The sequence below is a fragment of the Delphinus delphis genome, chromosome 13 (assembly GCF_949987515.2).
Source record: "Delphinus delphis chromosome 13, mDelDel1.2, whole genome shotgun sequence".
Classification (NCBI taxonomy): Eukaryota; Metazoa; Chordata; class Mammalia; order Artiodactyla; family Delphinidae; genus Delphinus; species Delphinus delphis.
Window position 1 is genome coordinate 9451095 of NC_082695.1, and position 17746 is coordinate 9468840.

Genomic DNA, 17746 nt, shown 5'->3' on the forward strand with positions numbered 1-17746 from the left:
ATAAAAATCTTAAGCTTTTGGAACCAGATTCATTTATAAATAGAACTGCCAGGATTAAGGCATGGGTAGTGGAAGCCATTTTATGGCTCACAATAATGACTGAATTGTTTTCTTCATTGATTTTTATCTGCTTTTGTTTTGCCATAGAGCTTAACTAGAAGCAGTGGAGCACAGTTACTAAAAAGCAAAAGCTCTGAAGTCTTACAGGGTTAGAATCTCAGCTTCATCGCTTCCTAGCCCTTTGACCCTGGGCAAGTTCCTTAATTTCTCTGAAGTGCCATTCCCTCATCTTTAAAATAGATATGGCACTACCAACCTGACAGGCTGGGCTGTTGTAAGGATTAAAGGATATGTAAGTAATGCACTTGGCACAGTTCCTGAAACCTAACAGGCACAAAATAAATGGTAACCATCATTATATAAACAGGAAGCTCTCCATAAACTGTTTTCACATCATACATACATATCTAAACTTTCTTCTTCAGAAAAATGGCTTCTACTTGGCTCAGAAATGCTAGTTTTTTCTAACATGTTTTACACAGGAAAAAAGGTGTTAATAATAAATAAGAATTCTCATTTATTCTCTAACCTTTTAGATTGGGTTAAAACTAATGCAGACTTCCTATATAACATTTACAGACTATGAATAACTAAATTCCTTATCTGTCACAAATGCAAGTTCCTCATTTTCTTTTCCACTTTTCATCCTAAGGAGCCTGTTGACTTACATTCCTTCACCCAGGGAAGCTAGTGACTCAGGTTTCTGGTCAATTAAAGTAAGAAACTAATTGTAACATTCCTTAAATCCATCACCAGTTTTCTTCTGTTCTCACTTGCATACACCTTTTCAGAGACCCTAAATACAACAATAGTAAGTCATTCCATCTCTGCCACCTTCTAGCTGAGTAACATTAAAACAGGTCACTTATCGTCTGGGCCTTAGCTCCCTCATGGGTAAAATGGGATGGGGCAACAGATTATCTAACAGGACTGTGTGATAATCAAATGAGAAAGAATGTATATATATTATATATATGTAAAATGTATGTATATGCCCTAGCAGAACAAGCTCATGGTGGGTCCACTCAAATACAGTTTTCCCTCTCCCTTTCAATTATGACCCTAGTCAGCTTTCACAAGCTTAGACCAGGAGGCTTCTCAAACATACTGATTTCTGTGACTAGTGAGTAGCTATCCCAAAAGCACTGAAAGGAATAAGAACCTTAGCAACATACTAGACTACTCTCGTCAGAGGACCTATCTTCTGATAAAGCAGTAAGTTTTCTCCCTTCATCTAAAAGATTTGCCATATTGTGTAAGATAGAAGCATGCTAAGCGTTAGTAATAAGGGGAAGCAAAGGTGTGAACTTTCTGCCCTGTCTCCCCTACTAGTACGTAAGCTCCAGGAAGGGAGAGACCTCATCTGGCTTGTTCACCACTGTGTCCCCAGAGCCTGGCAAACAGGAGGTACTCAAAAAGTTTAACTATGGTATGCCTATAAAATAAATGCCATGTTCCATTTGAGATGACAACTTTTCCTTGGCAGGGTGCTCATGCAGTTAATAAAAAATTTACCACTTACTAAGTATACAAAGTGGTACAAAGCACTCGTCCCTGTCCTCAAGATGTTCTAAATCTAGAAGGCAGGCAATGCAAATACAGAAGCTCCTTTACTTTCAAACAAGTTAGACCCCAAATACTGATAGTTTCTCATCACCAAAGATGATAAACAAATGGCAAACAAGCACATGAAAAGATGTTCAATATCATTAGACATAAGGAAATGCAGATTCAAACCACAATGAAATACCACTGCACAGTCACTAGAACGGCTGAAATTAAAAACTAGCATACTAAGTGTTGCCAAGAAATTAGAGCAATTAGAAATCAGTTACTTTAGCAAAGTTTCGCAATTATTTTTAAATTTAAATAAACATTTGCCATACAACATAGCAATTCCATTTCTAGGTATTTAATCAAGAGAAATGAAATTGTTATGACCACACAAAACCTGTACATCAATATTCACAGCATTATTCTTAATAGCCCAAAACTGCTAACAACTTAAAAGTGCATCACTTGATAAACAATGGTCAGGGAACTAGATCACACGCACACAATGGAATACTACTCAGCAAGAAAAAAAGAAGATACTGTTAACATGCAGTAACATGAATGAATCTCAAAGCATTATGTTACATGAGAGAAGCCAAACACAAAAGGCTGTATATTGTATAATATCATGTATATGACATTCTAGAAAAGACAAAACTATAATGTTAGGAAACAGATCGGTGATTACCAGGTTTGGAGAAAGGGGACTGACTGAAAAGAGGCACAAGGAAAATTTATGGGATGATACTCTGATTGTGGTGGTGATATAAGACTGTACGTTTTTCAAAACTCAAGAACTATACACTAAAAACGGTGAACTTTACTTTTTGTAAATTATATTTCAATACGTCTAATTAAAATACAATCTATCAAAAACAAACAAACAAACAAAAAAATACAATCTATCACAGTAACTGTCTAGCAATTTAAGCTAAATCACGGCACACTGAACAATGAAATTTTTAAAGTTTCCTCTGTACATCCATGTGATCCTAAGTCCAAAATGGACAGAAGGAAGTTTGAACGCTTATAGACCCAATATATGAACATTCTATTTGGCATCTTCTCCCAAAAGACAACCTCTTAATAATCTTTTCCAATGTCACTGGAGATTCCTTAGACTCTTTATTCACAGTACTCTGAACCCGTAGCACTGTTTGTAGGTCTTGACAAAAATTTCAGTAATAGCATTTTAACTACTTTAGCCTTCTCCCAAATTAACACCACTAGCTGCAAACTTCCAAGTTTTTCCATTTCATCCACTAATTCTTATCTTTTGTTGATTATTACTGACTAAATATGCATGGTACTTTTTGCTCTCTGTCCTTCAGAATAATTCGTCCCATCCCAAGCCATCATTTTCCTACTACTTATAATTTTTAAAAATCTCTCATTTCTACCATAATTAAGTTGTTTCTTCTGACTGGCACTATCAGTACTCACTGATGCTGCACTTTTTGAAAATGACAGCTTTAACAATGATAAACTAAACTCAAACACAGTAAACACATAGAGAATTTTAAAATGACAAGAATGGTTGGCTGCAAAATGACCATAAACCACCCCAAAAAAGGAAAAAACAAAAAAAAGGCCATCTGTCGGTGGGATGAACCCACTTTTGATCTGTGGTGTAGCTCTGCTCCTAATCTCAGAGTTCATCCTGAGAAAGTTTGTAAGTGGAGGAGCTGCTGCACTTAAATGCAAGACACTGTACATTGGAGGGACTTCCCTGGTGGCGCAGTGGTTAAGAATTCTCCTGCCTAACGCAGGGGACACGGGTTCGAGCCCTGGTCCGGGAAGATCCCACATGCCACGGAGCATCTAAGCCCATACGCCACAACTACTGAGCCTGCGCTCTAGAGCCCGTGAGCCACAACTACTGAGCCCACGTGCCACAACTACTGAAGCCCACGCACCTAGAGGCCGTGCTCTGCAACAAGAGAAGCCACCGCAATAAGAAGCCCTGCACTGCAACGAATAGCCCCCGCTCACAGCAACTAGAGAAAGCCCGTGCGCAGCAACAAAAACCCAACACAGCCAAAATAAATAATAAATAATAAATTTATGGGGGAAAAAACACACTGTACATTGAATGCCACAGGAATGATACTTGCCAAAAATCACAGGGGCACAGGAAGAATCCCATTTTCCTAGGGTAAATATGGTGAGGGACTGTGTAAGAAAGGATCTGTGCTAAGCCTTCAAAAACCTATGCTTAAGAGGACAAGATGACTAGATTGACATAATTTGATTTATTCTGGAGAATACAGTATGCACAGTCTGTGGAGGGACTTGACTAAAACTATTCATGAATAGTCTCGATTTGATTCAGCTAGTGATGAAAGCCACTAAAAGTTTCTTAATAGAAACAGTACACAATGAAAGATGTTTGGGGGATATTTTTTTTTTTGCCAGGGGTGGGGTGGAGGGGAGGATTTTTATGGCTATAGAGTATATAGGAAGTGTCTAGGCATAAAGAGACCAATCAGAAAGTTTGCTAAGCTACAGTCAGCAAATCCCTCCGGTGCCCATGATAAAGAATCAACCCACCCCCTTCTCTATCTACATCTCTTCTCTAAAGCCAGACGAAATCTCAGAATCCTCCAAACAACATGAAATCTCAGAATCCTTCAAACAACACAACAATCAATCATAATTACCAGATAAAGTGAAACCTATTTGCCAGCTAGGTTAAAGATTAAGAAAGGATAGTCACAGAGGAAAGGAATGCCTGGTAGAAACAGAGGAACTTCATTTTGGATTCAAGTTCCTAAGTTAAAAGGACTAAAGAGACACTCTTCCACTTAAATGTGACAGAAAACAAAAAAATAGCAGAGTAGGGGACTTCCCTGGTGGCGCAGTGGTTAGGAACCTGCCTGCCAATGCAGGGGACATGGGTTCGAGCCCTGGTCCAGGAAGATCCCACATGCCGCAGAACGGCTAGGCCCATGCGCCACAGCTACTGAGCCTGTGCTCTGGAGCCCATGAGACACAACTACTGAGCCTGAATGCCGCAACTACTGAGCCCTCATGCCATAACTACTGAAGCCCGAGTGCCTAGAGCCCATGCTCCACAACAAGAGAACCACTGCAGTAAGAAGACCGCGCACTGCAACTAGGAGTGTCCCCAGCTCACCGCAACTAGAGAAAGCCCGCGTGCAGCAATGAAGACCCAACACAGCCAAAAATAAATAATAAATAAATAAATTAAAAAAAAATAGCAGAGTAGACCCTTTGCTAATTGAAACACTTAGAAAATTTTTTTCTGGACAGGTGGATCTTTTCTTAGATTACTAAATGAGTATCAAATTTTGAAAATAAGTCTTAAGAAACATATTACAAAGAAGAGGGAACAAGATTCCAAAGCCAGCTATGCAGCCAATGATGATGGGAGAACTTTGGCAAATAATCTCTGTGGCCTTAGTTTCCTCATCAGTAAAGAGAATGAGAAGTAAATACTCACCAGAGCCACCTCCAACTCCAGATCTGTATAATTCTAAAACATTGAGGGAATTCCCTGGCGGTCCAGTGGTTACGACTACGTGCTTTCACTGCCAAGGGCCCAGGCTCGATCCCTGGTCAGAGAACTAAGATCCTGCAAGCCGCATGGCGTGCCAAAACAAATAAAATACTCAGAGCTTAATATGTGTGGAGAATGACATGTAATAAAAATTTAGTATCTCACTTTTTAAAGAAGGTATTATTTCCCCCTTTTAATAAGTACAGAAACTGAGCCTGAGAGTAACTTGCCCATTCATTCACTCAAACATCTGACCACTTACTAAGTGCCAAGCACTGTTCCAGGAGACTGGGATACAATAGTGAACAAAATGAGGTTCCTGCCCTCACAGAGCTTAAATTTTAGTCACCAGGGGGTGAATCCCAATTCTAGCCCAGACTGGGGTTACCAGATAAAGGATACCCAGTCAAATTTGAAATTCAGATAAATAATAATTTTGTTCCATGCAATTTGGGACCTATTTATACCAAAAAATCAGTCGTCATTTATCAGAAATGCAAGTTGGGGAGAGGGGGGAATAAATTGCAAGTTTGCGAGTTTTAAACTATATACACTATTATATATAAAATAGATAACCAAAAAGGACCAACTGTACAGCACAGGGAACTATACTCAATATTCTGTAATAACCTATAAGGGAAAAGAATCTGAAAAAGAATATATACGTCTGAATCACTGTGCCATACACCCGAAGCTAACACAACACTGTAAATCAACTATACTTAAAAAAAAAAATTTTTAAAAATTCAAGTTTAACTGGGCATCCTGTATTTTTATTTGCTAAATCTGGCAACCCTAGAGTAGGAAAAAACTCCAAAACCCTTCCTCAATCCTTTTACTGCATCTTGGTGCCTCTAAATCAGTGACTTTGACTACACCAATGAAAAGTTACAGTTTAAATTGCAACACAGTATATATACATTACAGAAGTTCCTTAAAACAATTCTTACCCTTAAAATGCAATGCACTGTAATATCTTCTATTTTTTTCATTTTTTCGAAAAATGCTTGTCATGACCCACTAAAGTGATTTTACAATCTACTAAGGGGTCATCACCTAACCTTTGAGAAATTACTTCTTTGAAAGATATGAAAAACAATTTAACCTTGTCTTACGAGTCACCATTATGAGCACATCAATTAAACATATTATGCCATAAAATAGTAATGCCTCTGGGGTCTACTAAGGCATAGAGCTATACACTTATAGCCCTTGATGGTAAACTTTTGAGCTCTTGTGTGTTTTTTTATAATTTTCCCATCTCTTAACCTTCTATCATACTATTATTACTTCTCATCGCTACCAGTGTGTTTGCCCCTAAAAGTTTTACCTACTTGCTGGCAATCTGTAAATCAAAAAAGCAAGCTAAGCAGAATCACATATAAAGTGAAAAAGGCCCAAAAGCGCTCACCTTTCTGTAATCTGCACAAGCTTCAACCTTAAGTTTTTTCTCTACCTGATTTTCAAGTATGTTTCAGGATTGAAAAAAAGGTAACTACACAAGGTCCACAAGAAATGTTTATGAGTCCCAAAAGAAGAATGCACGATTTGATTCAAAACCAGCCTTTTCTTTCTTTAAAACTAAAACTGGGACTTCCCTTGTGGTCCAGTGGCTAAGACTCTGCACTCCCAGTGCTGGGGGCCCAGGTTCCATCCCTGGTCAGGGAACTAGATCCCACATGCACGTCGCAACTAAAGATCCCATATGCCACAATGAAGATCCCGCGTGCCACAACTAAGACCCGGCAGAGCCAAATAAGTAAATAAACTTTTAAAAATAAATAAATAAAATTTAAAAATAAATAAAAAAAACTATAATCAAGATACTCTATTTACAACAATTATTGCTAAGAGTATCTTTTAACATATGACTTATAAAAAGCAATATGAACATAAAGTGGCAATCAAAAATATTTGACATTGACAACCTCTTAAAGTCTCTCAAGGTAATACTTTCAAGAGGACAACATTCTAAAGTTCTGAAACTTTTTTTTTTTTTTTTTTGCGATACGTGGGCCTCTCACCGTTGCGGCCTCTCCCGTTGCAGAGCACAGGCTCCAGACGCGCAGGCTCAGCGGCCATGGCTCAGGGGCCTAGCTGCTCCGCGGCATGTGGGATCTTCCCAGACTGGGGCACGAACCCGTGTCCCCTGCATCAGCAGGCGGACTCTCAACCACTGCGCCACCAGGGAAGCCCCCAGTTCAGAAACTCTTAATAAAAACAAGCCACATACCACAAACTGGTGAGAATTACAAAGACTCCCTTACAGCATGCCATTTTATCCAGTTCCCAAAATGCATTTAGCTACTAATCATGGCATGAAATTGTTATTGTATGGCCACATGACTAAATTTCGAGGCTTAAAGTACAAGCAATCTACATAAATATTATTTTAAATTAAAGGGAATTTCAAATTTTCACATGAATACAACTGCAAATATTTTTAGCAAATAAAACCTAAGGTTAATAGTTGTGGCAAATTTTCATAAACCCCCCAGATCCACAATACTAAACAATTACAACTAACAAAACCAAGGACTTCACATTTAAGTAGATTTCACACCACATATGTACAAAATTATATATATATTTTTAAAAGGAACTAGACCTTCTATTTTATCCAGCTGAACTCAAGGTTACAAAAGCTATCCTGAAGGGCAAGGACTGTCTGTGGCTGTGTCTTCTTTAAAATACAAAGCATGATCTATTTATTTATTTATTTGGCTGCACTGGGTTTTAGTTGCCATGCGCACGTGGGACCTAGTTCCCTGACAGGGATCAAACCCGGGCACCAGGCATTGGGAGCTCGGGGCCTTAGCCACTGGACTACCGGGGAAGTCCCACACAGTACGATCTTGTTTATCTCTGCGTTTATTTAATGGGAAGGATGTAACAAAATTCTACAAATACGTTGCTTTGAGCAAATACCCTCACCTCTCAAAGCTTAAAATTTTTTCCCTTCTATTTTAAGACTTTGTTATGCTCTAAAATTCTACAGTTTTAGGGAAAAAATAAATCTTTAAAAAGAAAATATATACTCTTGAATCCAAAACAGTAGGCACCATATGATCTCATTTTCGGAGTCTGAAAAATTGTTCACCAAATTTCTAACAGTGGTTACCTCAAAGGAAAGACTGTGGGAGATTTTAATTTTAAAGGAGTTTGGGCTTTTTTTTTTAAATTCTGTGCACTCTTCTACATTAAATATTTAAAGCATACTGTTTTTCAAATTATAAAAGACAGAACTTTCAAATACAAATGAGGTAATACTTATACAAAGACTTTCTCAATTTATTAATCTGAAGAAAGAATCTGTTTTGGACACTGGTTTAAGTACAGCTCTTATCTCTATTGTAAGATAAGCAGTGTGGGCCACATTCTGTACATGTCTGTATGCCCCAAAGTGTTAAATTTCATACACACACACACACACACATATAAAAGAAATTCGTTTTGAGTAGAAAAGTATAGTTTAAAGATATAAAAAAACACATTAAGATATAGGTCAGGGGCTTCCCTGGTGGCGCAGTGGTTGAGAATCTGCCTGCTAATGCAGGGGACACGGGTTCGAGCCCTGGTCTGGGAAGAACCCACATGCCGCAGAGCAACTAGGCCCGTGAGCCACAATTGCTGAGCCTGCACGTCTGGAGCCTGTGCTCCGCAACAAGAGAGGCCGCGATAGTGAGAGGCCCGCGCACCGCGATGAAGAGTGTCCCCCGCTTGCCACAACTAGAGAAAGCCCTCGCACAGAAACGAAGACCCAACACAGCAAAAATAAATTAATTAATTAAACTCCTACCCCCAACATCTTCTAAAAAAAAAAATCTGCCTAAGATATAGGTCAACCTGTTTCTAATCATGAGTAATGTTAGTAAAGTTATGGGATCAAAAGTGTCTACATTACAAATTCTAGATTTACGTGCTACAATCTTTCAAAAGCTTGATACCAGCTTCATATTCACTGATGAGTAAATTTTCTGACGAACACTCTCCCCCCCCCGCTTTTTTTTTAAAGACTAGTCCTTTGTTTTATTAATTAATTAATTTATTTTTGCTGTGTCGGGTCTTCGTTTCTGTGCGAGGGCTTTCTCTAGTTGTGGCAAGCGGGGGCCACTCTTCATTGCGGTGTGCGGGCCTCTCACTATCACGGCTTCTCTTGTTGCGGAGCACAGGCTCCAGACGCGCAGGCTCAGTAGTTGTGGCTCACGGGCCTAGTTGCTCCGCGGTATGTGGGAGCCTCCCAGACCAGGGCTCGAACCCGTGTCCCCTGCATTAGCAGGCAGATTCTCAACCACTGCACCACCAGGGAAGCCCCCCCCCCCCCGCTTTTTTTCCCTTTTGGCCACCCGCAGCATGCGGGATCCTAGTGCCCCAACCAGGGATAGAACACGTGCCCCCTGCGCTGGAAGCACAGTCTTGACCACTGGACTGCCAGGGAAGTCCCAACACATCCTTATTTTTGAAATCTAACATCTAAGGAGGTAAAAAGACCTCAAGAGGAAAGAGCAATCTACTTTTATTTTAATGACACTCTTGCTAAAATATATGGACCTCTTAAATCTTGGTATGGTTAACACTCACAGATGACCCAGATAGGCTAAAAAAAAAAAAAAGGCAAGTACTTTCAATTAAAAAAATACAGTAGCAGGTAGGCCTGTTAGTAAACTGTATCTCCACTGAAGTCACAATCATTTGAAATAGCTACAAAGAGAGAATTTTGTTTAGGCTTAACTCTTTAAAATGATATCAAAATACTATTATTATCTAGCCAAAATAGAAAATTACAATTCTAGGGAAAAAATCTTATAAAAACTTAAAATCCTTTTCAAGGTAAACACTTTGCAATGGTGAAAATAAGTACTAACACAGCTGTATCTATTTAGACAGAAAAACTCCTTAAAGCTGAAACATATGGCTATTAAATAGCTATAGTTAACATCCCCTGTGTAAAAGTATAGAAACACAGAAAATGCAAGTTTACATTTAACCAAAAAAGAAACACCATGACTGATACCATGCAACGCGTTGACTTTTCAAAATGCAAAATCTTTAAGCAACTATAGGCTTACTTTTACCTTTGTCAAAGATAAGCTATTTGTTGTAGGTTTTTGCCCAATCTTAAACAGCGTATTTTTGCTGTATACCTGAAACTAACACAACATTGTAAATCAACTATATTCCAATAAAATTTTTTTAAAGTATATTTTCTTTAGGTACTTGGGATGAAAATTAAACTGATTAGGTAAAATTAAAAAGCCCAATAGAAACACAAAAAGGTACCTCTTTTAACAACCATCTACAGTTTACCTGTGGATTAATTTGTTAATTAATCCACATAAAAGAATGAATTAGCAAGGGATGATGCAGTTCAAACCTTATAAATTACAACTGGGGCCATATGATTAATTAATTTAGGTTAAAAGCAAACGGCTAACTACCTCACGTTCAAAACTTTGCTCAAATGTTATCTCTTCAAGAGACTAACCCATTTAAAACTGCAACCCACTCCCTTCCCCCACACTCCCATATCATATCTTTAATCTGCTCTCCTCTAATCCTATGGCTCTTAACTAATATATACAGTTTGCTAATTTAATGTCTCATTTATTGTCTGGTTCCTCACACCGGAATGTAAACAACTGGAGGGCAGCTATCTTTCCTTTTATTCATTAATATATCCCAAGCACCTACCTCTCCATTGTACACAGATTTTCAATAAATTTATGTATTGAATGAATGTAGTTTTTTTAGGCTCTTCTATAAGAAACTTAATTTAAAGAGACAAAAATCTCACCAATATTTAAATGGAAGCATGATGAACAATTACAATGAACTGCAGCATAATTTCTAAGTTGCAATGCCTTAAGAGAAAGAAGCAGTGAAAGTACTAAGCTGAAAATTACTAAGAAAGTTTTCATTCACACTTAATCCTGTATCCAAAGAAATTCTAATACTGTATTATTTTAGGGTCTGGAATACAGTAATAGGATTATAAACCTGTATCTACATCTATCTATCTATGAATACATACACATGCAACACATATATATGTATTTTAACAGGGAAGGGAACATGGAAAAGAAAGATACGGCTTAACCAGTGATAATTCCCAATAGTGCTATGAAATTACAAAAAAAGGTACTAAAAAATAATTTGATCTTATACTAGCAGCTAATAAAAAATACTTTTAGATGAACGAGGAAGGTTAACCAAAAAACACAAAGTTTTAGAATAAGTTCCTCAGGACTGTCATTCCTCTACGTAGCAGAAGTATCAGCACAATAGATATACCATGTATCCTCATTAATATTAACAGTTACAATTTTCAAACCACCTTCACATTCATTAATTAAATCCTCAGAGAAACCAAAGTGAAAGATAAACAGGTAACTAATAAAAGCACTTAATTATGTATGCACTCGACAGTAAATGCAACTTTTCCCTTCAAAATCCCCCAAAGTGTTTGACAAACTACAAAAAACCGTTCTATAAAAGAGCCACCTTTTCAGCACTGGAAACTAACACAAGTCTCCTGAAGAGTATTATGGCACAGCTAGCAAGAGCCATAAAAAACTTGAAGACCTCTGGCCTAGTAAAACCACTCCTGGGAACTTCTCTAAGGAAATAATTAGACTGAAGCAAAAAGCTCTTAGTATAAAGATGTTTACTGCACCACCATCTATAATAGCAAAAATGTGGAAACCCAAATCCCCACAATAGAATGGTTAAGCAGAAACTTTAAAAAGAAAATTTATAATGCAGTGCTAAGAAGAAAAAAGCTGAACACAAAATAACATACACAATCACTAAAACCACATAAAAATCAAAGCAGCAAAAATAAGAATTGGATTAAGGTAAAATTACGTTCACACTTTAACACTGTGTTTACATTAATCTAAGAGAAAACAGCCACCTTCTAAAGCATATGACAATTAAAGACAATAAATTTTTGAAAGCCATGAAAATCCACTGTTGACAACAAAAAAATTCGAATATGAAATGCTGTTATTTAAAGCAGACATGTGAGTTTCTAGACTTTCAAGAATATTTTGCTGTCTATAAACATGGCAAACCCAATGCTGCATTTTTTTAATTCACCTTTGGTCCCAGAAACACATTTGAACTGCTGATACACACAAGCATACGTGAAGAAACTCTAGAAACTGTAATTGGTTTATAAAGAACCCAGTAACAGTGATTCAAAATGGAAAGGAATTCCACAAGTACATTAACTAAAGAACATGTACAATAACAAAATTTCACACTATATGAATCCAATACATTAAACGAAACTTCACATATTCATCAAAAAGAATAAGGGCTACATACAATTTATGACTCAAAAGAACTTAAGGCAAGCAAGAATCTAAATTAATCTTAAATGTTTGTGAAGTCTCAAGGAACAAAAAAGATCTGTGGTATTAAAACATTCCAAATATTTTTGATCACTCAAGCCACTCTGGAACAAATTCTCTAATTTTTAAGCCTAAGGAAAACTGATGCAATCTAAAAACCTTAGTTTTCATTTTTAATTATTTAAACAAGTTGAATATATCTGCCAGGTTTCTATCTGATCCCAAAAAGGAAAAAACAGTGCATCCTTCTTTATAAAAATTATACTTAAATTTTTTCCAAATTTTTTTGTTACTATGGATGCCACTGGAAAACGGGAACTGAAGTTACAGAATTGTATGTGGACAGAGCTGGGAAAATAAGCACTTCATTTTAACTAGTTTTGATAGGTAGCAACTGTAGATGCTTCAAAGGCGAAACTGGGAGTGGGGGGCGGGGGTGGGTGGGTAGCGTAGAAGTCAAGAAAACCAGTGTTCCTGACTGTCCCACACTGAAGGCAGAACTCCCTAAAAAACCAGCTCTGGGGCCTTCCTGGTGGCCCAGAGGTTAAGAATAATCTCCCTACCAATGCAGGGGACACGGGTTCGAGCCCTGGTCGGGGAACTAAGATGCCACATGCCGCGGAGCAACTAAGCCCGTGCGCCACAACTACTGAGCCTGCGCTCTAGAGCCCGCGCGCGTGCCACAACTACTGAAGCCCGTGCGCCTAGAGCCCGTGCCCCGCAACAAGCCACCGCAATGGGAAGCCCGGCACCGCAAGGAAAAGTAGCTCCCGCTCACCGCAACTAGAGAAAGCCCGCGCCTGCGCGCTGCAAAAATAAAATTTTTTAATTTATTTTTTAAAAAATCAGCTCTGAATCATCTTGATGGATAAGTTATCCTGCCATAAATGATAATTCTTTGGAAATGGATTGCTAAAAACCTGTTTTCAAAAAGAAAACTGAAAAAAAAAGAAGAAAAAAAGAGAAAACTCTGCATCAAAAAATACCCCCTTATCCCACCACCTGCTAAAGCCAGGAGGTCTACTTAAGGAGGATTCTCATCACCGAGCCTGCCAACCCCGCCTAGGCCTAAGGGGAGGCACGGTGGTGCCGGCAACACGGATGGGCTCGGGGCACAGGGGACGTGGACTGGCCTGCCCTTGGTGATCTCTGGCGGCAATCCCCAAGTTAAGGGCACTGGCCACAACGGAATGCAATCTATTGACATTTGCTGCCCCGTCTGAACACTAAGCATTTTCTTAGTTCGCGAAATGCGAACTGACAACCCCCCCCCCCCCACGCACCCCGCACCAGGCCTCCAGAGCCAGACCCGGTCGGCTGAGGCGACGTGAGCCCCCAGTCTGTACCACAAACCTGGGTCAAAGTGAAGTGGGGGAGGCGACGCAAGTAAACACCACATTTCTCCCTTCCGGAACCCCACCGTGCCTCCTGCTGACATCCCTCTCCTCTGGAAATTTATAAATCGGGGCAAGTACTGGGAAAAAACACACAGCGTGCCCGCCCCCTGCCGCCAACGCCCGCTACGTCCCCGGTCCGGCCTGAGCTGCCGCGCCTGGGGCCGGCCTTCGCCCACCACTATTCAAAGGCGCCTTCTCCTCCGCGGCCTCGGAACAGCAATGCGGCTCGGCCGCCACCCGCGCCAGAGAGGCCTTGCGGGGGAAGGAGGGAGGCCGGGAGGGGGTCGGGCACTCCCCCATCCCTTCCGCACGTGGGGGAGGGCGGAACGCTGCGGGAAACTGCACAGAGCCCCACGATTCCCGCGGAGCTCTGGAGCCCCCGCCGCCGCCTCAGACTTAAATGGGAAGGGCTGCGGGGGTCACTGCCCACCCACCTCCACCTGGTCCTTCGATCTCTCTCTGGGCAGAGAAGGGCGTGGGTAAGGAGACTGCACAGACCCTCATGACTCCAGCTGAGGCTGTGGCTGCCCCTTTAACAGGCGGGGGGGGGGGGACACTGCCCTAACCTTACCCCCCTCCCTCGTTATTCCCAAACGGGGGAGTTGGCAAGTTTCGGGAGACAACCTAAACCTAAAGACCCTTCCACGTTAATATTTAAAGGAGGTGGGAGCGCTGCCCAAGCATCCCCCTCACTGGGGGCAGAGGAGCCTTAAAAAAGGTGATCGAGGGCTGACAATCGCCGAGACCTGTAAAGCCTCCCGAACACTTAAATGGAGAGGGGGAGGCTGCCGAGTCCTTCCATCTTGACCGTTTGAGAGAGGGGGTGGGGATGTTGCAGGAGGATGGACACCGCCTGACATTCCCAGAGGGATTCCGCGGCGCCCCCTCACCCTACCGCACCAGGCTCTAGACGCGAGCGCCACCCCCACTGAAGGCCCCCAGCCCACCCCGCCCCCCCAGCCCAGGCAGTCACGGGGCGGGGACCGCGGTGCGGGCCGCGGGGGAGGGGACGCGAGGCCCGGGCTGGTCCAGGCCCCTAAGCGTAGGGGGCAGGGGCGCGACACCCACCTGCCCAGGCCCGGCCGCCCGCCGCCTGCGCTCGCCGCCGCCACCGAGGAGGAGGAGGAGGAGGAGGAAGCCGCGGCCGAGGACGACGAGACTGAGGAAGAGGACGGCGACGGCGCGGCGGCGGGCGACGTGAGGAGGCCGCCGCCGCCGCCAGGCTTGCGGGCATTGGCGGCCGCGGGCTGCTGCTGCTGCTGCTGCTGCTGCTGGGGCTTCAGCGACATGGTGAGGGGCCCATACACCGGCCCGCACGCCGGGCGGGGACAGCCGGGAGCCGGGCGCGCCGAAGAGACGCCGGAGCGCGGCGGGGAGGCGCGGGGAGGCGCGGCGGGGGGGGCACCCGGGCCGGCGAGGGGGAGAAGGAGGACGACGAAGGGGCGGGGAGGCCCGCCGAAACCGAGGAGCCGCCGGGAGCCGGGCCGGGGCGCGCCACCGCCGTTGCCGTTGCTACCAAAACAGTCTGAGGCGGAGGGAGGCGAGCGTTGCCCGGAGGGAGGGGGGCCGGGGCCGGGCGGGGGAGGGGCGGCGGAGGGATACGGTGTCGGAGCCCCGCCGCTGCCGCCGCCCCGCCGCGCCGGCCGCGGGAGCGAGCGCCGCCCGGGCCACCTGGCCGCGGCGAAGCGACGAGGCTCGATGGCCGCCGCGGGGCCCCGAGGAGCTGCGGCCGCCGAGCGCATCGGGGGTCGGGCACACAGAGGTGCCGCGTGGCGACGCGGGGTGGGCGCGGAGGTGCGGAATGGGGACTCTTTACCGGAAGTCGGAAGGGTCGGGCGGAAGCAGAACGTGAGGCGGCACCGGGGCAGGGAGGGACACGTGAGGAGCGGGCGCCGCGCAGGGCCGCGTTCGCTGGGGTCGGGTGAGGGCCCGGCGCCGGCCGGCCCTGCCCGGATCCGCCCTCTTCGAGGCGGGTCTGCCCTTCGGAGAGGGAGTGTCTATGTTCGCCTGCAGGGCCAGCCTAGTGTAGAGAACCCAAACGCAGTGGTTCTGGGCGCCCCTCACCCGCGCAGCGTTCACCGTTCTCAGGCAGCTAGGAGAATCCGTGTTTGCCCCACCTGATGCAACTTCGAAAATGGACTGCAAGTGTCTTCAGGGCGGAGACTGTCTTGCTATATATAAAGCACCTGGAACACAAGCCTCCCATAGTTTTCTTTGTATCCCCGGCACCTGGCACACAGTAGGCTCTCACTGTGTCAGCCGGGTGTCAAAGACAGTCCGTCCTGTCTTCCCTTGCCAAGACCAACAGGGTAGGAATCGAACAACCTCCCGGGGCCACCCACATCTGATTACATTTTCCCCGCTTTTCCAACCCCGGCACCACTGACCAGAAAACTCTTTTGGGTATCTGACCTTCATTTGAACCCATGTTCCTTCACTTTGAACTTCTTTTTCCTCCTTCATGAGACTCAAAAAGAAGTACATGATTGGTAGAGCTATTGGTAATGGGGTTTCCTTCGGTGGAGACAGATGTCACAAGAATGTGCGAACTTTAGACCTTGGCCCCTTTAGAAGTTTTACTTTAACTTAGCTTGGTAGCTAGCACAGTAATCCGTGTTTCTTTTCTTTCTTTTTCTTTTTTTACTGTGTTGCAATTAAATTGGAAGCGATTAGGTAACTTTTGTTTCCCTTGGTGAAGAATCTAGTTTTTTAAAAAGTGAAATTACTTCAGGAAATGATAGGGAGGAAACACCAACATGTACCTCAGTCTCCCAGAACTATCAAATAAAGGTAAAGACATAGAGAAACTTAGAAAATGATTAAGCCATGAGCCTCCAGTAGCCAAATTGAAAATCTCCTAGATAGTTGGGCAAAAATGATTATCATATTCTGCAAACAGTTGAAAAGTGGGATATCAACTTTATCTTCCATCTGAGGTAGAAAGGAGGTTGAGGAGGGAAAGAGCATTCTTTTAAGCCAACAGTTGCAAACTCCTTGGAAAATTAACCCAAAGGAAACTGAGACTAAAAAACTGGATGAGGAAAAAAAAAAAAAATAGAAGGACCATAATAGAAATACAATCAACTTTCTCTCGTTTAATGATTTGACAGTTAGCCATATCTGGGACCAAGGTCCCAAAATTCAATGCTAGGACCAAATTCCACAGATAGAAGGAAAAAAGAAAGTGGAATAAGAAGACCTGAAGCTGACATAGCTGAACTTGATTTCATTTATGCTGAGAAAGCTGAAGTTTTCACCTATTATTATTGAAACTATATTTTAACAGCTTTATTGAAATATATCTTACATACTATGAAATTCACCCATTTTGTGTACAATTCAGTGATTCTCCGTAAATTTGCACAGTTGTGCAACCATCACAACTAATTTCTGAACATCTCCATCACCCCAAAAGAATCATTTTTACCCATTTGCAGTTACTCCCAGAACATCCTCAGTCCCAGCAGCCACTAATCTACCTGTCTCAGTGGATTTATCTGCTGTATACATTTCATATAAATGGGATTTTACAATGTGTTCTTTGCCTTCTTTCACTTGACATGTTTTTGAGGTTTATCCATGTCATAGCATGTATCAGGGTTTCATTCCTTATTATCACTGAATAGTATTCCATTGTATGGATATACTTGGATTCAACCAACCATGGATCGAAACAGAAATTTTTTTTAAAATTTTATTTATTTTATTTTTGGCTGCGTTGGGTCTTCGCTGCTGCGCGCGGGCTTTCTCTAGTTGCGGTGAGAGGGGGCTACTCTTTGTTGCGATGCGCAGGTTTCTCATTGCGGTGGCTTCTCTTGTTGCAGAGCACAGGCTCTAGGTGCGCAGGCTCAGTAGTTGTG

At 42.7% G+C, this 17746-nt stretch overlaps 1 protein-coding gene across 6 annotated transcripts in view; it reads right to left on the minus strand.

Annotated features, from left to right (window-relative positions):
- ATXN2 (ataxin 2) overlaps positions 1–16484 on the minus strand; it is a 119737-nt gene extending 103253 nt beyond the window's left edge. For 2 of the 6 annotated variants that reach the window (XM_060028052.2, XM_060028051.2), the window contains exon 1: positions 14955–15628. In XM_060028052.2, the coding sequence (XP_059884035.2) occupies positions 14955–15628 (674 nt within the window). Of the gene's footprint in view, positions 1–14954; positions 15629–16003; positions 16260–16298 lie in introns of those variants that run through there. The other 4 variants (XM_060028059.1, XM_069541307.1, XM_060028063.1 and 1 more) reach the window with 3 other exon arrangements.
- Between the last annotated feature and the right edge of the window lie 1262 nt (positions 16485–17746).